General features: G+C 42.6%; 1 protein-coding gene across 2 annotated transcripts in view; it reads right to left on the bottom strand.

Moving 5' to 3' along the window:
* Positions 1-23,867: 23,867 nt before the first annotated feature.
* Positions 23,868-27,854, bottom strand: part of MARCHF7 (membrane associated ring-CH-type finger 7) — a 919,282-nt gene continuing 915,295 nt past the window's right edge. For both annotated transcript variants that reach the window (XM_044074748.1, XM_044074747.1), the window contains one exon: positions 23,868-26,530. In XM_044074748.1, the coding sequence (XP_043930683.1) occupies positions 26,478-26,530 (53 nt within the window). In that variant the 3' untranslated portion in view covers positions 23,868-26,477. The remainder of the gene's footprint in view (positions 26,531-27,854) is intronic.

Below are 27,854 nucleotides of genomic sequence, written 5' to 3' on the forward strand. Positions count from 1 at the left end.
TAGATGCCAATGTTTCCAAAAGATAGAGGTAAACACAAAAATAAGCATGTATGTACATAAATACAAACAAATACACCATGAAAGAAATCCCCCACTAGCTAGCTATTAGAAGGGTAAACACCCTAGGAGTACCACAGAGGGAAGGAGGGAGGTAATCCTGACTGCAGATGCTATCCAATTCGGACATCTACATTTATGGTAGGTACAAAACTGTACTATGTCCTTCATGGATGCATCTGCAGTCATAACAACTGGGTAGAATACCATAGCCAACTAGGGAGGAGGATAAAAGTAAATTATGGTGTGTTTAGGATCCCTGCAGAACAGCAGTGGCAAACCCTGCTCGGGATCTGGAATATAGAGGTAAATTATAATGCTTGGCAAATGTATGCACGGAGGTCCAAGTAGCCACCTCAATAATGTCTTTGGTAGCCACTCCTCGTAAGAAGGCTGTGGTAGTGGCTGTTGCCCTTGTAGAATGAGGTCTTATGTTCTGTGGAATTGGCTTTCCATGGAAGGAGTAGCAGAATCGTATGCAATTTCCTATCCATTTGGAGATTGTCTGTTTGGAAATAGCTTTTCCTTCCCTTCCTGTTGCATAGGCTATGAAAAGTTGGTCAGTCTTTCTGCTATTTTTTTGTTCTGTCCAAGTAGTAGCGTAGCTGTCTATGTACATCCAAGGTATGCAGTATTCTTTCCCCTCTGTTTTGTGGGTTGGGAAAGAAGGTAGGCAGGTGGATTGCCTGGTTTAAAGACACTCTGGATACCACCTTAGGCATAAATGTAGGATTAGTCCTCATGGACACTCTATCTTGGTGGAAGATTAGAAAGGGTTGCACTGCCATTAAGGCCTGTAGTTCTGAAACCCTCCTTGCTGAAGTAATTGCCAGTAGGAAAGCAGTTTTCCATGACAGGTGTTGTAGGTCTGCTGTTGCTGCTGGTTCAAAAGGTGATAGTGTCAATTTTTCTAGCACAAAGTTCAAGTCCCAAGCTGGCAATGGTGGTTTCCTTGGAGGTTTTACATTCTTGATTCCTCTGAGGAACTGCCTGAGCAAAGGGTGTGAAAAAACAGGTGGATCAAAGCTGTATTCTGCTGAAATAGCTGATGCATGAATCTTGATGGAGGAGTAGGACAGGCCTGAATGAAGTAGTTCGCCAGATACTCCAGAATGTTAGGCATATCTATGTTTGATACATCTTTTCCTCTTTCAGAACTCCAAATGACAAACCTTTTCCATTTCCCAGCATAATTCCTTCTAGTTGAAGGCCTGCGTGCTTCAAGAATAATGTCTTTAACTCTTTGTGAAAGTTCTGTATTAGCAGCTGCTATGTGATGTTCCATGCAGTCAGTTGCAGCGTTTTAGGTTTGGATGCATGGTGCTGAAGTTGTTCTGAGTTAGCATCAAAGGCATCAGGGAATTGGCCACATATTGTTCGAGACATGCTCCTCAGTAGTGGGTACCAATGCTGTCTTGGCCAGTTTGGGGCTATCAGGATTATCCTTGGGCCTTCCTCCTTGATTTTTAGTAGTACTTTGTGTATCAAGGGAAGAGGTGGGAATGCATATGCTGTTAGGCCTTTCCAGCTGAAGGAGAGCGAGTCCACTTTCCATGCTAGTGGGTGGAATGTCCTTGTGCAGAATTTTTGAGCTGGTGATTGAGAGGTGATGCGAATAGGTCTATCTGAGGCATTCCCCATTTCTTGAGATGGTCTTGAAGATATCCGGGTGCAGCTGCCATTCGTGGGCATCCGATGTGGTCCTGCTTAACATATCTGCTAGAGAGTTTTCTTTTCCTGGCACAAATATTGCCTGTAACTGGATGTTGTAGCTGAGTGCCAGGGTCCACAGCTCCAAAGTCATTCTGCATAGGGGTAAGAATGAGTGCCTCCCTGTTTGTTGATGTACCACATGACTGTGGTGTTGTCTGTCCTTATCATCAAGTGGTCCTCCTTGAGAAATGGTCTGAACTTTTGGATTGCCAGTTTTACTGCCAGCATTTCTTTTAGGTTGATGTGCAGGTGAAGTTGGTCCTGTGTCCACAATCCTTATGCGCATTTGTCCAGCATATGCCCCCATCCTAGGTCTGAAGCATCTGTTGTGATGGTCTGGCTTGCTTGACCCTTGCGAAAGGGCAGGCCTGGGTTTGACTGGCATGCCTGAGCCCACCATAGGAACTCCTGTTTTAAGCATGGTATTAGTGGGATTTCCGTTTCTAGGCTGTGTCTGTGTTGGGACCATAAATTCTTTAGGTACCACTGTAGTTTTCTCATATGTAGTCTGGCAAATGGAACCAAGATTATGCATGATGCCATGAAACCCAAGGCCTGCAGTACCTTTCTTGCTGTTAACTTGTTCAGTTTTGTTAGTGCCAAGAAGTAAAGAGGGAGTTCTTTTGTTTTTCTGTAGTTAGGAATGCCATTTGTCTTACTGTGTCCAATTCCGCTCCCAGGAAAGTCCTTGTCTGGGATGGTATCAGTCTTGACTTTTGTAAATTGACTGTGTATCCCAGTGCTTGAAGCAAGTAAATGACCCTTTGTAAATCTGTTGTCAGCTTGCTTTTGTTGTCTCCTTGTATCAGGCAGTCGTCCAGGTATGGATAAATTTGAATTCCCTGTAGTCTGCAATGGGCGATTACTGATGCCAGGCATTTTGTGAATACTCTGGGCAGTAGATAAGCCAAAGGGCAATGCTGAGAATTGATAGTGCTCTGATCCTGCAAGAAATCTGAGGTATCTTCTGCAGATTGGTCGAATGGGGACGTGCAGGTATGCCTCCTTGAGATCTAGAGTTACCAGCCAACACTCCTTGCCCAGCATGGGAAGAAGTTGCTGTAGGGTCAGCATTTTGAATTTTGGGACAATGATGTAAGTATTCAGGGTGGACAGGTCTAGAATTGGTCTCCAACTTTTTCCTTTCTTGGAACTAGGAATAGTCTGGAGTAGAACCCCTTTCCTTGCTCTGCTGTTGGCACTTTCTCCACAGCTCTCATGTTTGCTAACTCCATTATCTGTTGTAGAGCCTCTGTCTTTTGATTTGGAGGTAGATTTGGCATTCCTCTTTTGTCTGGTAAAGTGTGGAAGTGGAACCGGTAACCTTGATCTATGGTTCGTAAAATCCACTTGTCCTTTGTTATGTGGTGCCAGTTTTTTGAAAATAAGGTTAGCTTTCCGCCTAGAGGAGCTGCTATTTGTTCCCTGGTAGGCGGGTTTAGGATTAAGTCACTGTGGTTGTGTTGATGTAGTGGCAGGTGTGGAGTCTGTGCCTCTGTTGTTACCTTGCCACTGTCGTCCTCTGTAGGCACCTCCTCTGGATTGGTTTCTGCCTCTGGAGCGTCTATTCCTGCCCCTTTGAGGTCTTGTGGAGTCAGGAAAGGACCAATTTTGGCAGGCCAGTTCCTGCTAAACCTTGGGGGTTGAACCTGCAAGAAATCTTTAACTGTCTGGACTGATTTTGCCTTTTCTTCCATTTTCTTCATAACCTGCTGGGCAGGTGTACCAAACAAACTTGTTTTATCCATAGGAGCATCTAGCAATTTAGATTTAACATGATCCGGTAAAGCTTGCTCCTTTAGCCATGCATGCCTTCTAATTACAGTGCCAGTCATGGCTGATCTAAATGAAGCCTCCAGTGCATCATAGCCACATTTTAAAGAATGGTTACTAACTTGCTGTATGTGATTTACCATTTCTAATACATATTTCTTATCAAGAGATTCATCAGTGGTTAGTTTTTTAGTTAACTGATCAAGCATAAACTCTTGGTATTGTATCATGTGAAACTGACAGTTTAAAGCTCTAGCTGAGAGAGTGGCTGAAGTGTAAACCTTTTTACCCCATCTGTCTAATGACCTTGCTTCCCTTTCAGAAGGAACAGGGTTTTTAGCTATGGTCGCTGCTACTGCCTTGGGACCCTGGGAAATAGTTTGGGGTCTGCAAGAGGGGCCTTGTAAAGGTGGTGATGAGTATCTGGCACCCTGTAAAATCTGTCTGGTTTGGCAGGGGCTGGGGTAAAGAATCTGGAGCGGAGCAGACATCATTGAAAGCATCATCCACCACAGAGAGAACAGGAGGTATAGCTAAGGGCCTGTGCTGTGGAAGGTGCAAAAGGTCCTAAGTCTTTTCCTGGAGTCTGAAAAATCCTGTTGCTGCCATTGGAACTGTTCTCGCATGGCATGCAAGGTTTCCCCAAAGGAGAATTCTTCTGGTGGGAAGCAGCTGGAATGGATTCTTCAGCATCAGAATCTTCAAAATTGGAGAAAGGAGCCTCTGGCTGGTCAGTTATGTCTGATTCATCAGCAGAATCATCAGAGGACACTGGCTCATGGGGCTCTGCCCTAGGTCTCTTCTCTGGGGGCTGAGAGGCCCTGTCTGGGTGAGATTGAGATCCTCTAATTAATGAAATTAAATCTTCTGCCAAAGTAAGCATTTGAGAACTGGAAGAGGGCCTGGTTGAGGGGGGTTTAACAGGCACTGTTCTAGTAGTCTTGGCTGCTTTAGCTCTGGCGAAGGCCTTAATGGACATGGCTGCTGGAGGCCTAGCAGCACCACGTGCTGGGGTAGAGACATCCAAGGGAATGGTGTCTGATAAGTCAGTGGTAAGCACCGTAGTGGGTAAAATTTCTGAGGCCGATTCAAGAGTGTTAGCAGGGAACTCAGTTGTAGAGATAGATTCAGCTGTATTTTGATCAGTTTTCGGTTTCGCCGAAACCGAGACACTCATGATTTGCTTAACCATGGTTTCGGCGAAACCGCGGACCGCGAGTGTCGGTCTTTTCTTTGCGTTTTTGGCAGAATGCGTGGTCGGAGGATCCGGCGGCATAATGTATGCAAAATCAGAACCGAAAAACTGTTCTGCAAACTCCGACCGACGTCTAAGCGTTCGTCGGTTGAAAGAAGCACAGGGCGAACAGGCTGCTACGTCGTGGGCTGGGCCTAAGCAAGGCAGGCAGTAAGAGTGGAAATCTTTATGAGGTATTTGTTTCCCACAGGTTAAACAATTATTAACTTTTTCTGACATCGGCTGAGGCAAGAAAGAGTCCCCAACGGCGTACTTAGCTTTAGAAGTCTTGAGTAGTATTCGGTAGAAGTAATCTCTGGATCCGACCGACCGGCACTTGCGAACAGCTTCTGCTTCGGGCGCCACGCGGCAAGAAAGACTGAAGAAAATGGCGTCGGCTGATGCTTTTATACCCGAAGACCAACAGAGATGACGTCGGGTGAAGTGCGACATCAGCCGAAGCCGGACCCGGACTTTGGAATCCGGCCGACTGAAGGGCTGCCTGACGACAGGACAACCCAGTTATGACTGCAGATGCATCCATGAAGGACATCCCTGTCCCCTTTGCTCTATTGGAACAGGTTGAATAGCCCTGATACTGAGAAGAGAATGTACTTGCTTTTGAGCCTCTGCCCACTGGTTCGGAGGAAAGTCTGGCAACCCACTTGGGGATGACAGTGGAAGTAGAATCTGTATCCCTGGTATATGTTTAGGACGCATCAGTCCTGGGTAATGGACACCCAGTTTTTTGCATGCAGGGCGAGTTTGCCTCCTAGGGGTGCAAGTACTTGGGCATGGCTGGGAAGGATTATAGACAAGTCACTGTGAACTTTTTCCATAAGGGGTGGCTTACCACTCTGTTTTTGAGGTGGCAGCACTCCATTGTTTAGATCTCTGCATACCCTGAGACTGTAGTCTTGCTAGTCTGTTGCCCCTGGGTTTAGACTGAAGACCTGGGAGGGACTGGAAAAGATCAGTTTTTAGAAGATCAATGTCTAATAAATCTAGGTGGCTGCACCTTTAAGACATCTTTAACAGTTTGCATAGATTTAGCTACTTCCTCCATCTTTTTAAAAACTTCTACTTTTGTGCCAAACGTTCCTGGTGTAATGTAGCATCTAGTAATTTTGCTTTGACATAGTCTGGCAAGATTTGTTCCTTTAGCAAAGCATGCCTTCTCAGTATACTGTGACCGCAGCCCTGCAAGATGCTTCTAAGGCGTCACACTGCAAAGTATGTTTACTAACGTGGTTTGCAGAATGTATTAAATCTTGTAAATCTTTATTTTCTGTACAGTCTGGAAGCAACAGTTTTTGTTTAATTAGTTCCATAATATGCTGCTGGTACTTCAACATGTGAAACTGGGAATTCAAAGCCCTGATGGCAAGAGTTGCAGAGGTATATACCTTCTTACCCCCCCATCTGTCTAAAGCTCTAGAATCCCTGTCCGAAGGGGTAGGATTTTTGGCTAGTAGTAGCCTTATTGCATTTAGGTCCCTGTGAAATGGTCTCCAGATCCGCAATGGGATTCTTAAAGAGAAATTTGAGAGAGTCAGGTACTCTTTAGTACCTATCAATCTTTCTAGGAGCTGGTGATAAAGTATCCGGAGAAAGGCTGGATTCCATGAAGACGTCACTGACAATATCAAGGGCAGGGGGTACAGCTAGAGGCCTGTGCTGGGACAAGTCTAAAAATTTACTGAGTCTCTTTTTGGACTGAGGGTAGTCCTGGCATTCCCAGCAGAAATGCTCTCAAGGTATGCAAGGTTTCACCAAAAGAAAAGTCCTCTGGAGGGGAGGCAGAGGGAATAGAATTCCTCTGCATCTGAATCCTCATAGGTAGATAAGGGTATGTCCTGGAAATCAGAGGGATCAGAGTCATCGGACTCTGTAGAGTCTGAAAGAAAATCCATTCTTTGTCTTTTAGAGGGGGAAGGCTGGCTTCCCCTAATTAAAGTTCTAAGTTCTTCAGCCATTCTAAGCAATTGTTTCTGTGGGATGGAAGCTTGAGCATGTGCTTTGGTCACCGGTTTTCAAGGCATAGTGCGAACACTGGGCCTGAGAAACTTGATTGTTGCATCTTTCGGCTTTTCCCGGTTAGGGGTCGCCACAGCGGAACTCCAGTCTGCTAATGATTGGCAGTAGATTTTTATGTGCCGAGTTGCCGGCCTTGACTCGCAACCCTCAACGAAGGTACGCCCATTCACGCATGTCTCCACACAAGACGCTCTTAGCTGAGAATCGAACAGGACAATGTCTTACTGTGAGGGAACAACACTACTGCAGCACCATCACCGCAGTACGTAGTTTTAGTAAAAAAAAAAATGAAATTATCTGTTGAAAACAAACATCGGAAGGTCAGAATACACCCTCAGAAGCCGGTGCCTGCACAGCGGCTCCGGACCCATCCAAGGTAGAGACATTCGCAGGTTCCATAGCTGAAGCATCCCACGGCATACCAGACTCTGAATGGGTCTCAGCAGAAGACTGCGAATTTGTAGAAGTGGGTATCAGGGGCTGCAAAAGCACCTGAGTACTGGCGGACTGGCAACTAGCTAAACTGAAGCATCGTTGGCAGTTTTGAACCTATGTGATCTGTCTTTATCCTTACATTTTTCGAAAGATCGGAAGTCGGATGGCTTATGGAAGCCATTTCAGAATAAGGAGAATGAGAGCAAAAGAATTTAGTGACAAAGATAGCCCGACAACGAATAGTTCAGGTGTTAAACAAGGCACAAAACCTACAGTGAGGAATGTCGTGGACTGGGCCTAAACAGAGGACGCTGTAAGAATGAAAATCTCTGAGGTCTTTGCTTTCCACAGGCAAGACAATTGTTAACTTTTTCTGACATCGGTTAGAGCAAGAAAAAAGGATCCCCAATGAGGTACCTAGCTTTAGAAGACTTCAGGTTTGAAAAACGAAAATTTCAGGAAGCAGATGACCGTCACTTGCAAACTGCTGCTTCGGGCTCCCACGCGGCAAGAAAAGCTGGTGTAATGTTGTCGGCTGCATGATTTATACCCATGATGACCTTAAGTCATGGAAGAGGCAACAGCATCAGATGCAGAAATCCCAAGACTTTGGTATTCGGGCCGACTGAGGGCTACCTGCAAGCAGATGACCCAAGTGTGATGACTGCAACAGTGAAACACAAAGAACATTGGTACCCACTATACCTATTTCAGCAGATTCCGAACGTTCCTCCAGGTGAATGTCGGACACAGGAGGGAAGTCAGGTGGAAGAGATGCAGCAACAGGTTCTGGCCGCCCTCTCCACTGTCTGACTGAATAGCCCTTCCATTACTAGCATCAAACGTTTAAGATGCTAGTTTTCTAGGTAAATATTAAGGGAGTGCAGATGACTGTGGAGTGTCTTAGGTATGAAGGCCTGTCAGATCACACAAGTTTGATGGTAGTGTGTAAGCCCTAAGCAGAAAAGGCAGAGCTAGTGGGCGTCCTTATGGGGGGAATCTGACGTCCACACCTGCACTTTCCTTTCCTGGATGACATGAAGCTAAACAGACATGCAGTGTCCCAAACGAATCAGGAAAAATAGCCCCAATGGGGTACTTATCTTTTGATTCAAAGATCTGATGGCAGGGACAGCAGGAAGAGCTGACTTTTGACTGGCAGCAGAGAAGTTCTGAGGAAAGGTATGAGCAGACGTCACTTTTATGGTCCACATACCCTCGGCCAACATCAGATGTCCCACGTACCTAGCAGTGACTAGAAGCTTTTGTATACTGGTTGGACGTTCAGGTCAATAGCAGAGAAGACATGGTCTCATTGTCCTTGCATGCCTCAGTGACCCTCAGAGTCCCCTTTCCAGGGCACAGAGGGAAGAATATCCTCAAACCCTAGTTGCAAGATAGTTAGCCCTCATGTCCTACATGCACTGGGTCTTGTACATGGCAGCTGAGCATTTCAGGTCTGTGGCCAGCATTATAACTGGGGAAAGTGCTCATCAAGGGTAAAGTTGGTGGAAACGGTACAGCCTGCACTGGGATTGGTGTTCAAAAAAGGATACAATGCACTTGCAAGAAAAGACCCCATGTAATGACAAATGGCAGATTTACATACAACACCCTGGACTATAATACCTTGTCAGTGCTGGAAAAAAAAAAAAACAGCTAATCCTCCTCAAACTGTCAATAAGCCATACTGTCTGGCCAGGAGGAAGCTTAGGAAAGGATCCCTAGTCCAAAGAGGAAAGGTTTGGGGCAGCCAAAGATATGATCCCACTCAAATGAAGGACAAGTGGTTCAGACATCTCAAACCTCTCAAGGTGGTGGCACCTCTTGCAAGTGTCTCATCAACAGATAACCATCTCAATCCATTCTGCACAAGAGAAGCTGACAGCATGAGAAACCTGGGAGGCTAACTAGAGAGATTTACCTTATGAAAAATGTAACCACTGCATGGCCTCCTCTTCCTCTGCTCTCTTCCTCACTGAATACTTAGCAGTGGCATAACAGCATGCAAGGGATCATTCCTGGCGATCAAATTAGCAATCTACACCACAACCATCCTGAGTGAAATCAAGTTTTACAACTTCAATCTTCACAGTCACCAAGCTGGGCACTTACAGCAACATCCCACCTCCTTACCTTTTTCACCTTCTCAGATAACCAAGTCACTTTCACCACTGCATGTCTAGGTATGGCCTTCTAGTGTGACATACAGCACAATAGTCTGGCAGGATGCATAATGGGGGAGTGGGGGTTGAGGACAGCAAAAACAGGAAACCCTAACATTTACTTACTGCAAAGTGCAGATAATCCAATCTTCAACATTTCTCAAACAAACCTAAAAGTTATCTGTAATGTTTTTAAATAATACAGGCAAACATGTCAATTAGACACTGCCATACAAAGAAGCAAGTTTTTGTGCTACTTTTAACAAGCTTAATCAAACAAGCATTTTGGTCTTCTAAGGTTCATAGGTGCTTACTAGGCTAATGACCAGAAGGGCCTATTTCAGCCTAGCCATGCATCCTAAATCTGACCAGTTCTGGTACCCTTAAGTGCAAGCAGAGTCTTGGGAGATGAAACGTTTACAAGTAGGGGCCTGGGAGATTAACCATTTACAGGCTGTGTCCATTAGAGACAGGTGCCAAACCAGGGATGAATTTCCTGTTCCCCATTCAATTGTCCAAGCTGCACTTGAATTGGCTTAGGGAGAACTCTGCCTCATATGGATGGGGAGCCAGTTACAGAGATGGGGTAGTCTCTGGGATACACACCTGTCTCTCCAGCAGGTCCTATTTATATCACAGGCAAGGTTCAAGTCTTTAGAACTGGTAATTTTGATGCTGTTTTCTGGATATGCAGGAGGACCACCAGTCAGGAAGTCTGACAATGGCCTGTAGGCCCAGGCACAGATCTCCCAACAGCTTGTAGGAGACAGTACAGGGACAGACCCTTGACACTGTCTACAAAGGACATGTTACACCATGTATCCTTTTAGTGAGGAACCTCTGTGGATGCTCCAATTGTTGGACATACCTGGTTAGGTACATACCAAAGTGGGGAGTGCACTCAGTGACAGGTCTGATGAATTCTGAATAGACTAGAACAATGACTTCCTTCGACGTAGATGTCATATCCTTGTTTATAAGTTTCACAACATAGAATTATTTCTTCACTACCAATGACATGTTATGGTCAAAGGCTAGATTACTGTCTACTGGGTCAACTCTAAGGGGTGTGTTGTCAATATATTTACCAGGGTTGGAAGACTTCCTAAATGATACTATTATGCATTTTTTGGCATTTAGTTGTAGCCCATGGCTCTGACACCAGTTGTGTCATCCCTTCCTGCAGAACATTTGTGTCGATGTGGGATTCACTTTCTTCTCCATAAATAGCACACAAAAAGTACAGTTTTGTACCTACCATAAATGTAGATGTTCGAGGATCCACATTGCTGCAGTCATAACCTGTGAGTAGTCCGCTGTCCTAAGAGTTAGGCTGGTGTCGGTCATGGGCACCCGGAGCTGACGCCAGTACGTAGTAGTACTTAAGCGCATGACCGACGCCATATCCTCAGTCGTTCTTGCCGCAGATGTCAGAAGGCCTTAAAAAAGAAAGGCCAGAGCCAAAATAGTAAATACCCAACAACCACAAGTGAGGAAATAACAATTATCCCAAAGAAATAACAGCAACCCCAAACTATAGAGGGGAAGGCGGGAGGGAAAATAGGACTGCAGCAATGTGGATCCTCGAACATCTACATTTATGGCAGGTACAAAACTGTACTATGTTCTTCGTCTCACATTGCTGCAGTCATAACCTGTGGGTAGAATCCCAAAGCAAAGGAAAAGGGAGGCTGGCAAACTAAAAAGCATTAGGAGCTGCTAACATGCCCTGTAAGACTGCAGTGGCAAACCCAGCCCTAGACTTGGAATAAAGAGGGAGATGGTAATGCTTAGTAAAAGTGTGAACTGAACTCCAAGTAGCTGCCTCCAAAATATCCTTAGTAGCTACCCCTCAAAAAGGCAGTAGATGTGGCAGTAGCCCTAGTGGAATGAGGTCTGATCCCAGCGGGAACATTCTTCCCATGATGAGAACAACAAAAAGCAATACATTGACCAATCCACTTAGAAATAGTCTGCTTTGAAACAGCTTTCCCTTGTGAACCCAAAGCAAAGGAAACAAATAACTGTTGAGACTGTCTGAACTCTCTAGTTCTGCTCAAATAATAATGCAGCTGCCTGTGGATATCCAAAGAATGCAAGACTTTTTCCCCCTTATTTTGGGGATCAGCATAAAAAGTAGGCAAATGGATAGACTGGTTCAAGGCCACATTAGAAATGACTTTTGGCATAAAAGTAGGGTTAGTACGCAAAGAAACTCTATCCTTATGGAATATCAGAAAGGGTTCAACAGCCATGAGAGTCTGCAATTCAGATACCCTCCTAGCAGAAGTAATGGCCAACAAAAAAACAGTCTTCCAAGACAAAAACTTCAATTCAGTTGTAGCTGCAGGTTCAAAAGGAGGTAAAGTAAGCTTCTCCAACACAAAATTGAGATCCCAGGAAGGAGTAGGAGCTCTACGTGGGGGTCTTATATTTTTTGCCCCTCTAAGAAATTGCTTAAACAAAGGGTGAGAAAACAAAGGAGGGTCACAATCATAGTGAGCAGAAATGGCTGCAGCATGCACCTTCACAGAGGAAAAAGACAAACCCTTGTCTAGTAATTCAGTAAGGTACTGTAGTGTAAAACTCAAATTAGGCACCGAGACATCAAAGCCCTTTGTTGTGCTCCAGAGAAAAAATCTCCTCCATTTATCAGCATAAACTTTTCTAGTGCTGGGCCGCCTGGCTTCCAAAATGACATCTAAAACCTGTTGAGGAAGCTGAGACCCCACCGGCTCAAACAGAATACGCCAGGCTGTGAGATGCAGGGACTGCACCCTGACATTGAGCAAATGATTGCTTGACTGGGACAACAAGTGAGGAAGCTGTGGCAAAGGCCAAGGGGGCTCCTGAATTAAACTCCTCAGCAGAGGGTACCAGTGCTGACGTGGCCAATCTGGTGCTATTAGAATCATGCAAGGCTTGTCCCGCCTGACTTTCAAGAGTACCTTGGGAAGGAGAGGCAGAGGAGAGAAAGCATAGACGTGAAGGTTGTTCCAACTGAAAGATAGAACACCCACTTTCCAAGCTTTTTGGTGAAACATCTTTGTGCAAAATTTTGGTAGTTGGAAATTTAGAGGAGAAGCAAACAGATCTATGTCTGGAGTTCCCCAAGCCACTGTCAACTGTTGGAATACCTGAGGATCCAATTTCCACTCGTGGGGATCCACAATTTGTCTGCTCAAGACATCTGCTAGGGAGTTCTGTGCTCCTGGCAGAAACCGTGCTTGAAGAGTGATGTGCAAACTCAGAGCAGTCTCCCACAAAATCATGGCTCGTCTGCAAAGAGGGTAAGAATGGGTTCCCCCCTGCTTGTTGATGTACCACATACATGACTGTTCTATTGTCTGTTCGAATCAACACCTGTCCTGGTTGAAGTAGGCCCTTGAAAGCCATCAGGGCAAACTGGACTGCTAACATCTCCTTCATGTTGATATGCAAATGCTGTAGTCTGGGAGGCCACGTGTCTTGAATCCATGTCCCATTGAAGTGTGCTCCCCAAGCCAAGTCTGAGGCATCTGTCGTTATGATCTGACTCGCCTCTGGTCGGGTCACAGAGCGCCCCTTGTTTAGGTGACATTCCTGCGCCCACCACAAGAATTCCTTCTGGATGCAAGGTATTATCCGAATGACAGTGTCCAATTAGAGGCAGTGTTGAGTCCATACACTTTTGAGATACCATTGTAGCTTCCTCATATGCAGTTTGGCATTGGGAAGTACTATAATGGAAGATGCCATGAACCCCAAGGCTTGAAGGACTGTACTTGCAGTCAGCCTGGACAGTACTGATAATTGCTGGAAGTATAGGTGAAGAGTTCTTTGTCCGGGGTCAGAAAAGCCATCTGAGAAGCTGTATTCAGTCTCACACCCAGAAAGCACATGTCCTGAGAAGGTACTAGACTGGACTTTGTTTCGTTCACAGAATACCCCAGGCACCTTAAAACTGCCATTACATACTGTAGATGTTGAAGTAACTTGTCTTTGTCTTGAGCCAGAATCAGGCAATCGTCCAGATAAGGATAAATTTGTATTCCCCTCTGTCTGAAGAAAGCTATTACAGGAGCCAGAACTTTTGTGAACACCCTGGGCGCAGTAGATAAACCAAAGGGCAATGCAGAGAACTGATAATGAGAAGTACCAGCCCAAAATCGCAGGAATCTCCTGCAGCTGGGCCTGATAGGAATGTGAAGATAGGCCTCTGAGATCCAGAGTTACCATCCAGTGATCTTTGCCTAGCATAGGCAGAAGTTGTTGTAAAGTTAACATCTTGAACTTTGGAATGTCTAGGTAGGTATTGAGAATGGACAAATCCAGAATTGGCCTCCAAGTGTTTCCTTTCTTTGGCACTAGGAATAGATGGGAATAAAACCCTAGGCCCACTTCTGACGGAGGTACCACCTGGATTGCTCCCATCTGTAAAAGCAAAGAAATTTGTCCCTGAGCCTCCGCCCTTTGCTGAGGAGGTACATCTGGCATGCCTTTGAAAGGAGGAAAAGTGTGAAAATAAAACTTGTAACCTTGATTTATAATTTCCAACACCCATTTGTCCTGTGTGACCAAATGCCAGTTTAGTTTGAAAAGTGCCAACTTTCCTCCTAGAGGAGCTGCCAGAAAAGAAGGATCTGGCAGCTGAAAATACAGGTCATTGGGTTTGTTTACGAAAAGGCTGACCCCTGCCCTCACCAGATGACTGTGCAGGAGAACTCCAAGTCCTAGGCCTGAAAGAACCCTGAGCTTGAGCCCTACCTCTACCACGTCTAGATCTGCCCTTAGATTGAAAATCCGAAGGGTAGGACCATCCTCTAGCAGGCCAATTCCTGCTAAACTTAGGGGGCTGCACTTGCAAAAAATCCTTAACCGTCTGCATAGACTTAGCTTTATCTTCCATCTTTTTCAAAACTGACTCCACAGGGGAACCAAAAAGAACTTCAGATTGAAGAGGAGCATCCAAAATCCGAGCTTTAACGTGCTCTGACAAATTTTGATCCTTAAGCCAGGCATGTCTACGAATAACTGAGCCAGTAGCAGCCACCCTGGATGAAGCCTGAAGAGCATCGAAGCCACACTGCAAGGAATGTTTACCAACTTGATCTGAAGCATGAACCAACTCCTGCAATTCCATACACTCTATACCCTCAGATAAAGCATCCACCTTAGATTTCAATTGACCCAACAAAAAATTCTGATACTTCAGCATATGAAACTGGCAATTTAAAGCCCTCATAGCTAACGTAGAGGAGGTGTACACTTTTTTCCCCCACCTATCCAACGCTCTAGAATCTTTATCCAAAGGAACTGGATTCTTAACCACAGAAGCCCTGACACCCTTCGGCCCTTGAATAATAGTGTCCGGGTCAGCTCTAGGACTCTTATACAAATATTTATGTGCCTCTGGAACTCTGTAATACCTGTCTGGCTTGACAGGGGCAGGGGGTAAAGAATCCGGATTAAGTGAAGCTTCAGAAAAAACATCCTGAACAGCATCCAAGACAGGGGGAATAGCCAAAGGCCTATGTTGTGGCAAAAACAAAAATTCTCTAAGCCTTTTTCGAGAATCTGAAAAATCCTGACCTTCCCACTTGAAATGTTCCCTCATGGAATGTAAAGTTTCAGAAAAGGAAAAATCCTCTGGAGGAGAAGCAGAAGGACAGGAATCCTCTGCATCCGAATCTGAATATGGAGTGAAATCCTGAATATCCTCAGCCGAGGACTCAGTAGTCTGAAGAATGCTCCATTCCCTCTAAATCTGTCTCCACCCTAGGCCTCTTCTCTGGAGGGGGCATAGAACCCCTGATCAAAGTAATCAAATCCTCTGCCATTTTCAACATATGTTTTTTAGGAACAGAACCTGAAGAACTAGGGCTATGGCCAGTACCAGAAAGACCAGGCTTAGCTTTAGCAGGGCCTTTAGTCACCGAGGTGGAAGGCCTAATAACCTTTTGTAAGGATGGAACTACAGATACCCGAGAAGCACCCTCGGCCTGGCCTAACTCCTGAGAGGCCAACTCCTGTAAAAGTAAAGGTTCCCCCTGGGATTCAGCCGAAACCTCGGCTGGATCCACAGATTCAACCGTAGTTTCCATAGAACCGGCGTCCGCAATGGACGACTCATCCGGTTTAGACCTTAAAGATTTATCTTTTCGCTTTTTAGCGGTAGCGGGCGGAGGATCCAACGGCATGTTGTAGTTACACCTCTTACCGAATACAAGCCTGGCACAGTCTAATCTCCGTTTAATGGTGCGCTTATTAAATCTAGCGCAAAAGCGACACCCGACTACGTCGTGTTCAGGCCCCAAGCAAGGAATACAGAGAGAATGATAGTCCCTATGAGGTATCTGTTTCCCACAAGAAATACAATTATTAACTTTTTCTGACATCTTGATTAACTGAGGCAAGAAAAGACAAAAAGTTTCCCCAACGGGGTACTTAGCCCAACTTGGTCTTCGGTCTGAAACTTGATAACTGAAAATTTCAGAACGCCGAACTGCACTTGCAAACGCTGCTTCTGCTTCGGACCACACGGCAAGAAAGACTGAGGATATGGCGTCGGTCATGCGCTTAAGTACTACTACGTACTGACGTCAGATCCGGGCGCCCATGACCGACGCCAGCCTAACTCTTTGGTATTCGGGCCGACCGAGGACAGCGGACTACCCACAGGTTATGACTGCAGCAATGTGAGACGAAGAACATCTAGAGACTATCAACATTTCAAATGTTACCTCCTATTTTACTGCCTCATGTGAAATGTGACATTTATGGGAGACCCCTCTTACTGCAAAGACTCCTTCAAAATAAGGAACTTGGGGGGGGGGATCACAAGGGTAAGTGACATGCACCCCTTGGCCCGCAAGACTCAAGCTTGTCCCTCTCCCATGCAGTATGGATGCATGGCTGACCAGAGAGCCTGCAAAGAAGAAATGCTATTGTCTATTAAAATAAGCAGAAGCTAACCCAAGAGGCCCTTGTACAGGTATAGAACACCTTATATTATGGATTCTGCAGAGGGAAATGGGAAAACATCTTAAAATGCAAGTAAGAAAACAGCAGCTTATTCTTTCAAATGAAAGCTCTACTATACAGCAAAACAGAATACATTAAGTAAAATGACAAAAGAAATGCATATAACACTTGGCTGTTAGCACAAGTATAACACTTGTTCTGGAGGTTTTACTCGGCAACTTTAAGCAACCTGGTGTACAGATTAAAACAAAAAGCTGGCAAAAATGCAATACAATCCTTTATTTCAGTAATCAAACTTGCTTGTGACAAGCTATAAAAACTGTCAGCTATATGTTTAACTCCTAAAAAGAAACCATATTTATTAAGTAATGCATTTCAAATTGCAGTGAAAGCTGAAAAATTTCTCAGTTGCAATACTCATGTACTATGCCACATTAAATACTCTGAAAAAGTACTTGAACTTCAAAACTGATAGTGAAAAGTATTTCAGTCTCACACACTACAACAGAAGCCACATGTTCATTAATATTGGACTGCTGTAATGTTCACTGGCTTCCTTGAATAAGCATTTAACAGAAACAGAGATGCTATGTATGCTTCAAGGCACCTCTTATTTTGCTGTTCGTGCTATAACGATGTGTGCAAAATGTCTGTAAATCCCCAATTCCCTTCAACACTGCTACCCTTGCTACAAATCATGTTCACAAAATATGTTCAAGTTAAGGCATGTTTAAACAGTTTCAGAATGTTAACATTGATACAGACAGTAAAGAATAAATAAAAACATTTACACCCAAGAGTAAACAAAAAAGTAATTTGCACCAGTCTTTAACCATATTACATAAATGGATCTGTGCACTAGAGTGTACACAGGGAGACATGTTCAAGTTACACATTAATTTTTATTGAAAAAAATTTATAAACAGTGATAATGTTAAACTGTGACAGCAGAACTTGCATATTTTTGTTTAAAATTGTTGATTTCCACTGAGGTAACAAAAGGTTTTCATCAAAGTCCCCAGTGTCTTATCAGATCTTGATAAGCACTGTACAATGATTTACTTAGCAATGTGGATAAGAGTACTTTTGGACATCATAAAACAAAACCGATTTTGTAATATATAAAAAGAGCTACACAAATCATTTTCAAAAATATTACCAGCATGGATAGGGCTGTGAAGTTCTTTCCAAGCAATGTTTGGTGCTACTTAAGCGATAACCATATATTCAAAATATGAGAAATGCATACTTACTATAAACTAATATATCTACCTATGCATATACACCGTCACATATGAGATAATGCACCAACAATGCATGTACAGATGACACAGCAAAAACATGTGCATAAAGTACAGAAGCCAGTGCTAGAAGAGAGTAGTTGTAATGGCCGTCCATTAAATGGTGCATGACAAGCAGTCAGAGATGTTGAACCAACTACATTCTTAGGTTTGTGTACCAGTGGAAAATGGACAGGGAAAGTGAAGGTTTGGTAGAATAAAGGGATCTAGCAGCTCAGCATAGCTCAACACGAATGCTAATGAACATTATCCTGTTGTACTTAACTGGGTCTGAATCACTGTCTCCACTAACATACTGTACAATCAAGTCACTTGACCTGACAGAAGTCCTGGAGGCATAACTGTAGAGAGGCATTTGCACACAGATTACACCACCAAAAATGAAGATCAAGTAAAAGCCTCTAAGAAAGTGACTTAAATAAAAGTGTAGGAAAAACATTTGTTAAGGGATCCTAAGAAGGGCAAGGAAAAGGCTTCAATATTCAAGACAGCTCTAAAAAAAAAAAAAAAGAAAAGATAAAAGATATGGCACAAAAGACAGAGAAAATATTTAAATATGGTCGATGTGCACAGGATTTGCTTCCTAGTTCCTGACCTTCAAAGACCAAGTAAAGGAAAATGATAAAACTAAACCTCAACTATGGATCCTGTGTGACCCAAAGGCATAGCAAGAGGGTCTTAGGCAATTTTCCTTTTATTTAAAAGGAAACTGCTCCTTCTTTATCAGCGGTGCTCTGATTTTAAGCACTGCAGTAGTGGTTGCCCCCCCTTTCATGGATGACTGCTTCACTTTCAAATTTGACAGTCACTTTCCCCAAGGGAGTTAATTTATATGCTGTCAACCCAAGGATTTAAAATTATGTAATACCAAACCACCCCCCAAAAGTGTAAAAAGTTAAACGATGTGCTTCTGGTATTTTATACGATTCTGATGGCTAAAGATGGTGGGATATGCTTTCAAGCAGTTAGGCTTCAGAATAAATTTGAAAACAATGTCCAGACTTCATGCCCTCTGTTTTACAAACACCTGTACTAGTTCAGTATAAAAAACAAATCAAACACATTTTAGAAAGTATGTACCTGCACCCACCAATCCAGCAAGGTGTTTCTACACATACATTAGTCTTACACACAGTGTGCAAAAATACTATTACTGTACAGCCCTAGGAATCATTTCTGATGAATCAAGCTACTCTATTAGTCTGCTGGATGAGGAGGATATACAAGAGCTACATTCTTACTGTTATCAGTTGCTGTACAACACTACCCTTATTAACGGTTCTATTATTGGATTAATCCTGTCAGCCTATAAGAATCTGTTATCTTTTTTCATGTCTCCACAATTAAGGACAGCTGTGTCAGTGAAAACAAAATGTTCCATAATGCGTTGTTTCTGCCTACATTCACCAGTTCACCCCCTAATCACTGGCAACCATCATTCTGCAAATTAACAATTAAGATGTGGCACACCCATTGCTAGCAAGCAATTTACTAGTACATAGTTACTTGACTTGCAAGGATGTCCAACAGCAAAAGTTAGGGCTGGGTGACAGGACAAACACACATGGGAAATTGCTTCTCTTGAATGCGTCTGACATACCAAACATTAAAGAACCCTCATTCATGGGTCCTACAGTTGGATAAAATCCCAATCTGTTAAGCCATCAGGGTGTAAACAGGCAAGAGAATTCATCAGAACAGAATTTAAAAGTTGGCTCTGGAGTGCAGAGGCCAAACTCAGTCACTGTCAAAGGAATAATGACTGCAGGACTGGAGCACTACAGACAGTCATGATGCCAATGCATAGAAGTCATCCAAAAGCCAAAACTGGAGGAATCTATTCTTGTATGGCAGCAAAGTACAACAAAAGTCAGTTGGTACTGGCAACCAATGACAGAGAAAACAGCTGTCAATCGACTAAGCGGATAGTTGGCAAATAAGCTCTTTCATACTCACATTCTGGCACAGATATCCAGTGCAACTGCTTCACGGTGCATTTGAGTTGGAAGTGCATCTCCAGGGAATGAAATATCTGCGCCTATCACCAGTTTATCACCATTAACAGGGAAAAAATGGACTGGTTCACAATAATTTACTAAAATGTAGTAGAAGCAAAGTAAGGTAGGAACACCTGACCTTAAAATGGCCTTAAAGGACATTGCCTCATCCGAGCAACTGAAATTCCTAGACTCAAGAAGGAGATATAAAGATGAATTTCAATGCCAATGGACTTCCAGGCCTGCGGAAAATGAGGACGTTCTCCAAAGTAAACCAGAGAAGCAGAATTCTCAAGGGAACTGTTGAGGCTGTGCCTCAGTCCTGCCCATCAATAAAGAACATTACACAAAATACTCATCTGGGATCCTTCTGGTAAAACCTGAAGACAAAGCACACAGGCATCCAAAGCTTTAAAGACATCCATAACTGACCAGCTAGGGTGGTAGAGGGCACTGTTACCAAAACTGATACTGTTCTAATGGCAAGTCCAAATGGAAAGCTAACAGCTCCAAATCCAACCACGGCTCTAGCCAGCACGGGAGAAGGTTCAACAGAAGCAGGTCATGGGTCAGGACATACTGTGGAGCCTGCTGTTAACCAAACAATGGGGACATCCTTCGCCAACATCATGACAGAAACTTAACTCTTGGTACCTTTTGATGTGTGGATTCAAGTATCATTTTTCCTTCATCAATAACACTAATGAAAAATGTGCATGGATCATCCCAGGCCACAAATTAAGGGGAGCATGACCACATAAAACCTCATCTTCAGGAAAAAAAAAATACAGTGATCTCCTTTGGTACTGGAAGGGTTCTCTCCTGAAATGACACCCTCTTACACAGAGTCCAGCAAGGCACTGGAAGCCACAATTCCAGATAAGGACCAAAGTAGTAGTACTGAAAAAAACACACATTTGCGTTCACATGGAGATACTGAAATCTGGCTCGATGCCACACCAAGGCACCGGGAAGGGAGCTATTCAATGCAAAGGGAATGAATGGTCTTGTGCCCTCTTACATATTAAGATGCCACATTACACAGGGGATACCACACAAACAATGGGACACTGAAAGAAGCTAGACTGTCAAATCAGTCAGACCAGCCATCAGTTTCAACTGGTCAAAAATCAGACACTGTGGAGGGAGGGGCTCATTACTCAAAACTCCTACCCATGAGAAAGCATTCACTGACAGGCATAAGAACAGTTCTGAAAGAAAATGCCCACTCTAGTGTTTAACAGGGACTACCCACTAATTCAGGGTCCTGAAAAATTAGGGACTATCCAAAATGTGTTTAAAATATACAGCCACAATTTCACAACAGCTATACATACGCATCATAAGTATGCCACAACACAGTGAAGAATGTGACTGCATATTGTCGAACGCAAATGGATCTGAACTTGAGCTCTAAATTGCATCCATAATCCATACCAAGGCTTCCAATTCAAGACCTTCTGGGCCATCTATGCCCTCACAGCAATGGTAACTAGCAGGAGAAGCACATAGCTACAAACACAAAAAGGCAAGAGCCTTAACATGAGGCCATTATGACAACCCTGTGTGGCTTCAACACAAGAGAGCAGTACCCTATGGAAAAGTTATTACACTCAAGAATCCACAGGGAGGACCTCTCACCAGACAGTAGCCTCCAATGCAGGTGGGGTGGTGGAGTATAGTTCCACTCCCTCCAATTTTCAGTCACAGTGGTCAAAACCCAGCTACTAAAGACAACAATCCCCTGCTAAGCAAGATGTCACATCACAGCAAAGAGGAAGGAATCAAAATGAAGACTCCCTAATACTAATTAAAATCCCAAGGAATAACAATCCTAAATCCTTGTAAAGGCAGGAAGAATTAGCATGAGAAATGTCAAGACACAGATGGATGACAACGCTACAACCTAGAAGACAATTGCTAAATGGTTTGAAAGGAAGTTTTCTGTCTCAGCAAGTGACTGGGTTTGACTTCAAGCTTTAACAAACTTTTTGTTCGGGGGAAGGGGCAACATAAAAGATGAGTGCTAACTGCTGGCCCACTTTTTCCATATATTCTGATATAAAACACAGTGAGGTAGACCAGCAGGTTAAAAATGAGGGTAGCTCAAGCCTGATGGTACATGCATTAATGTTCACACTATACTCAGAATACCATTTACATGAGGGGAACACATACAGCATAAACAAAACAAAACTCAACTTGAAGTAACATAACATTGTGTGTGTGTGTGTGTGTGGGGGGGGGGGGTCCAGTCCAGCTCTTACTCCTACCAAGAGCAAATATTTAGCATTAGACTGGCAACCACCTCAAATAAGACAACAGTAATGGGAGGACTAAAAACAGGACATTCTGCAATGCCTAGTATCTGGGAATAATAAGAAATTACGAGTACCAAAGGTCACACAGAAAAAACAAAATCAGTAAAAACTAAAAGAAAAATCTAGCCAAGCTAGACTTTTCACTGTGTGATTCCTTGAAACCTCTTGCATTAGAGGTAACATGGGATATATGCAAATGATCTCTGATCATCAGGTGTTTCAGCTCTGTGGCAGTTCTGAATGTCCATGACTTTTTTTCCTTTTTATGTCTGTAATGGACAAATTCAAGCCAATAAAGCCAAACCCCACTAGCTGTGGACATGCATGTTTCAGCCTTCTTATGGCCTTGTTAGCAGAGCATAGGTGGAATGTCCGGCTAACATTTGTCGTATCTAACTGATGTCCATAACAATTAGGGGGACTGCAAAATATTCCAGTTGGGTACGACAACCCTGTGTTTCCAAATGTTAGTCAAACATTCCACTTATGCTGTGCTGACAAGGCCATAAGAAGGCTTAAACATGCATGTCCACAGCTAGTGGGGTTTGGCTTTATTGGCCTGAATTTGTCCATTACAGATATATAAAGGAAAAAAAAGTCATGGACATTCAGAACTGCCACAGAGCTGAAACACCTGATGTCCTTAACGGGTCATTGGCATATATCCCATGTTACCTCTAATGCAAGAGGTTTCAAGGAATCACAGTAAAAAGTCTAGCTTGGCTAGATTTTTCTTTTATGGTTAATAAGAAATGGACTATCCTTTACTACACTTTGTGGGCTCTGAACTTAAATTCCTGCACAAGCATAATATACTATGGAATCTGGCTACAACTCATGGTTTTGGCTCATTCATACCCCAAGGCATACACGGCAGAGGGGGAAAGAAAACCTAAAGTAGTAGTGACATGTTATCACTTATCAGTGATGGCAGCAATATGACAGTGTCATCCTTCTCTTGCAGTACATCAGCAAAGCAGATACCAATTCAGTAAACGTCTTCACTGGAAAAGCAATCTGATCCCCAAAGAACATGTGCAGTGGACTTCAGATAATGTCAAAAATGAGCTTCCCTATATCCTCTTGCTTTCACCAAGTGGTTGGATACATCAATTATTTTCTCTTACCCAAACGGCTTATTAAACAAGGGTTGGTAACTACCAACAACTAATATGCAGAAAACAGTGCAAAATCCAAAGAAAGATTATTCGCTTTAACAAATTCATATACACCCACTAGAAAAATTTGGAAATGGTTCAAGGATCCCAGGAAAGCAAAATGGTCTGTATTCTCATTTGCTGATGCAGTTTTTTTTTTTTTTATACTTAATGCCATGCACATAATTAGACCGAAGTGGAGACTTCATGCAGAAAGTGATCAAATGATCTATTCCACAATCTGACAAAATCCTATAAAATGCACAAATGCAAACTATCTTTCCAACAAAAAGAAAAAAAATGACTAGTCTCAGACTTGTCAGAGACGTAAATAAAAGATTTAAAGTATACAGAAAACATTGTGATAAATTTATCCTCCATTACTTTTTTACCCCAAGTATGATGGGGTGGGTTTACAAACCATGGTATCACAGCTGTACTATGCTGATATGCCCACAGAAATATCAGAATTGCCATCTCATAGGAACATACAAGATACTAAGACAACACTGTTTACATGGTTGAAAAGGAACACTGGTATTTACAAAATAATTTAAAGACAACTGAACATTTTAAACGGTCAGCTACTACAGATGAAGTGGCTAGATTAACTGTGGGTAATGCAGACCCAAACATCCTCATCCATGAAGTACTGATAGGAGCTACATTACAATCCTGTATTTACCCACTATGCTTAACTTCTGCCTTACTGTACCCCCCCCCCCCAAGCTGAACTTGGGAATGGTTACTGTGATCAATGTTCTACTCCAGTTAGTAAATGAAACACAATAAATAAGTTCAAGTGATTTACAAGTCTTAAGAATGCTGACAAAAGCATTTTAAATGAAGGTTATGTGGTAAAATATAACGTAATTATTCTGAACAAGCCAGTTACATACATACATTGCATCAGCGTGCTCCTTGGAGACTTAAATTGTCTGAATTTTAATTGTTAACCAGGTAAACCACAGGATCAACCCAAGAGTACAGTCTGGCCAAGTCAATTGTTCAGAGTCAAACAGCTGGCAAATGAAGACCAAAGGAATCCCAACTTAGAACTAGAGGATGGAGTAGCACTGCATACCCTAAACCAAACTATCCTGTCAACTAACCACTGGTCACAGCCTGCGCATGGTACACTATCCCTTCCATGAACAGCTTGCTTCTAAAAGATGATCTTTTGAGTTCCAACTAGGCATCGACTTGTATTCTGGTGCTTGATCAGTAATCAGGCTAGCTTAGCTCACTTGTCCAGTGTAGGCCTAAGGATTTTCTGAACAGAGGTCAATGATGAATCTATTTTCCATGTAGAGCTACTAGATTTAATGAAGTACAACATTTACTCTAGCAGCTAAGAATCCATACATTGATATCACACAGCAAGGAACTTAAGACACCTCCCTAGATAAGACTACAAGGTTAGGTGTGACAACTGTAACAACGTTAGAGGGTGTATTTTGCTACTAACCATTTAATTAAGGGGGCTCTAGAGCAGACAACCTTCATGTTTATTAGATGGCATATCTATAAAAACAATAACTGGAATATTTAGCAAATAAAAATTAATTTCCAACATGCATGGATCTGTACTTGTCAGGAAATAACCTAATGAAATTTTCTTCTCTTGATTAACATATCTGACTGGTTATTTCCCATCTAAACTGTCGTCACATATTACTCTCTCTGCAGTTAATACCTACGCTATTAAATGCATCTTTGATGTAGTATGTCATGACGTTACTCTGAAATTGTACATTACATATTAGAAAATATTTTTAATTTTAAGGCATTGCTATATTTCCTTGTATACAACTTAATGCTAACCAAATATCTCAAACATATTGCTACTGCATTCTCAAAATACTGTACTTCTGCCTTGTAAATATTCTTGCTGTACATTTCTCTCTGTTCTTGTACTGTTAAGTATCTTACAACTTGAATTGCTAGTCCCCCCCCCCTTTTTTTTTTTTTTACTTATTATTTTCCTGGAGCTTTTCCCCTCAAGTCTCCACTGAAAAAGGGCTCTCTGGGCCCAGTCCGACTAACCCGGTTAACAAATGTAAAAATAAATATGAAAAAATAATTAAGACACACCTATGCACTTTATGTAGGTGGAAATGCTAAATGCAATCCTAAGCAGGCACTACAAAAGTACAATTATTACAAAGGGCAACTTACGAGTCACACTTATCTGATCAATAGCCTAGACACAAGCTGTTCACATAAAAGTGACTGCCAGCTCTGGTGGCATAGAGATATCAAGTCTTGATTACAACCCAAGTGACCCCAGGTTTGATTTGCAGCTGAAGGTCTGATCTGTCAAGAGCCACATACCGCCTCAACCCTTCCGAGAACATGCTGTGATGTAAATGAGCAGCCTGGAGCAAGTGTTAGAATTTACCAACCCATCACCTGATAGTAGCCTTCAATACAAGTAAGTGAAAGTGTACACTTGCATGGGGAGGGCATCTTGGGCCTCGTGCACTGAAGCAGATCACACATTCCCACACAGGATATTAGGCCATTGCAGATGCTCTCGCTGCTGGAATGCAAAGCGAGGACATAAAACACTCTCATGGCAATTTGAATGACAGACTCCTCCAGGCAGCTCATATCCTAGCACTGTGTGAAATCCCTCATGCAAGGGAATGAAAGGGCCATGTCTAATAGGGTGTAAGCTTGAAGGTCTGGATACGAGGAGGACCAAAAGCACCTAAATCATGCAACTGTTATGGAGAATCACATACAAGAAGAGACTTTTGTAGAGGGATATTACAAGTCAGTTTTGCAAATATATTAGAAAAAGGTGATTAATCAATTAACCACAAACCTTTGTGGTGCAGGGAAGAAAATGCAGTCACTAAATACAGACAAGTACTTTTGAAAATGTTTCTTGGTGTAAAACTAGACAACTTCTGCAGCATGAAAATAAGGGGGTCATACAAGCACCAACTCATGATTCACTTATATGTGCTACCCAGAATATCTACAGCACTAGCACCTTTTCTTCTCAGCAGCACTATCTCAAAGCAGGCAATATCTCCAAATACACTGATAAGTATGCAATAAACAGCGAAGATGTACAATGGTAAAATAATCATTAAAACATACAAATAAATGACCCCCCTAAATTTGGGTGAAGCATTATATACATAACTGCTTTTTCTACACAAGTTGCAGTTTTTTCCTAAATGGTTAAAGAGCAAATTTTAAGGAAAAACGAATTTGTGTGCATTTTACAGCAGACCTATTCTTTTACTTGTGACAACTGCACTCTGCTGTAAACAAACTGCTGAAGTGCTGAGACACTCGAGCAAGTGTCAGTCAGTTAAGATCGTTGTCTTCCTCGGATTCATCATCTTCACTTTCATCGGATGCTGTTAAAAATAAATACATAAATAAATACTTGTAAGTCACACTGCATCTAACTACATTCACAAGGAAAAAATATGCAAAAAAAAAATCAAACCGGTAATTGTGAGAGGAACACTTCAAAACAAGAGAACTTTGAGAGCACTGCAGCAATATACTAATATCTGGGTTTACTCAACAGTGAAGCTGCAACGTTCAGGCCATTTTCCCTTAACTGTCACGTCATCTCCTCTCCTACACGGCTGGCCTTGTGCTGATATCGAATATCTATAGGCACAGAGGTCCTACACAGACTGTTCTGGTATGCACATGTGCCAGTTTTTCAAGGCAATAGACCTGAACAAGGAAAATATATTTATATTACACAAATTACTTAACTTGTACACACATGTACAAAAAAAAGGTGGAATAAGGGGAGTTAGAAATGTGATACCTAAGTCTCAGATGTGGTAAGATTAGGAAAAGGCTTGTGTGACAAGTGGTGAATCAGTTTCCTAATCTCACAGTACCAGGTATTTCATATCTCACTAGAACTACACTCAAACATCTTCCATTTATCCATCCTTTTTTCCCCCAGTCTGAAATACTGCTTTCATTCACATCAAGGGAAGAGATGGTGATATACAGAATATTCCAGTTTTAAACACTAAGATAGCTACACCAAGCTTTATGAAGCTATGCCACGTGGTATTCATTTCTTTCACTCTAAAGACGTGCCATAGGTTTGAACACATACACGTACTTGATGTTTACCTACCTTCAAGTACCGCATGGAATACATAAGCTTTCAACAGTTTAGGTGTTTGGGATTAAGTTTATAGAATTCAAAGTGGAAAAGTGATCCAGTCGTAACAAAGAATTCTCTCACATCAAACAAATTTAACAGAAAACTGATGTTCTGGATCCAGAAATCTGACTTGTTCACTATGCCTGGATTAGAGAATAAACCTGAAAAGCTGCAGTATTTATACTCTTGCCTGACACAGAAGGAGATGAGTTAAGACAAACTCTTCTACACCCCTTGAGGAGAAGAGAGACAAACTAGCAATTAAAGAAATTTGAGAACTGTAGTACACTTAGGAAAAAAAAAAAAAAAAATCGGACATTTATTCACCCTTCGCTCTTTACAAGGGTGCAATGTCCTATACCACTTATGTTGTACAGCAGACGAACAGAACCAAAGGAAGTGAATTTGGCAAGTCATGCAAATCGCTAACTAGGGGACAGAAGTTAATTAGTACAAAAAGTTGAGAGCTGAAAAAAGGACATGTAAAACAAAGTAAAAAAAAAAAAAAAAAATCATTGTATAAAAGCAATGGATAAAAAGCA

Source organism: Protopterus annectens, chromosome 6.part0 (genome assembly GCF_019279795.1).
Source record: "Protopterus annectens isolate FY-2018-M chromosome 6.part0, PAN1.0, whole genome shotgun sequence".
In the NCBI taxonomy this organism is placed as follows: Eukaryota; Metazoa; Chordata; order Ceratodontiformes; family Protopteridae; genus Protopterus; species Protopterus annectens.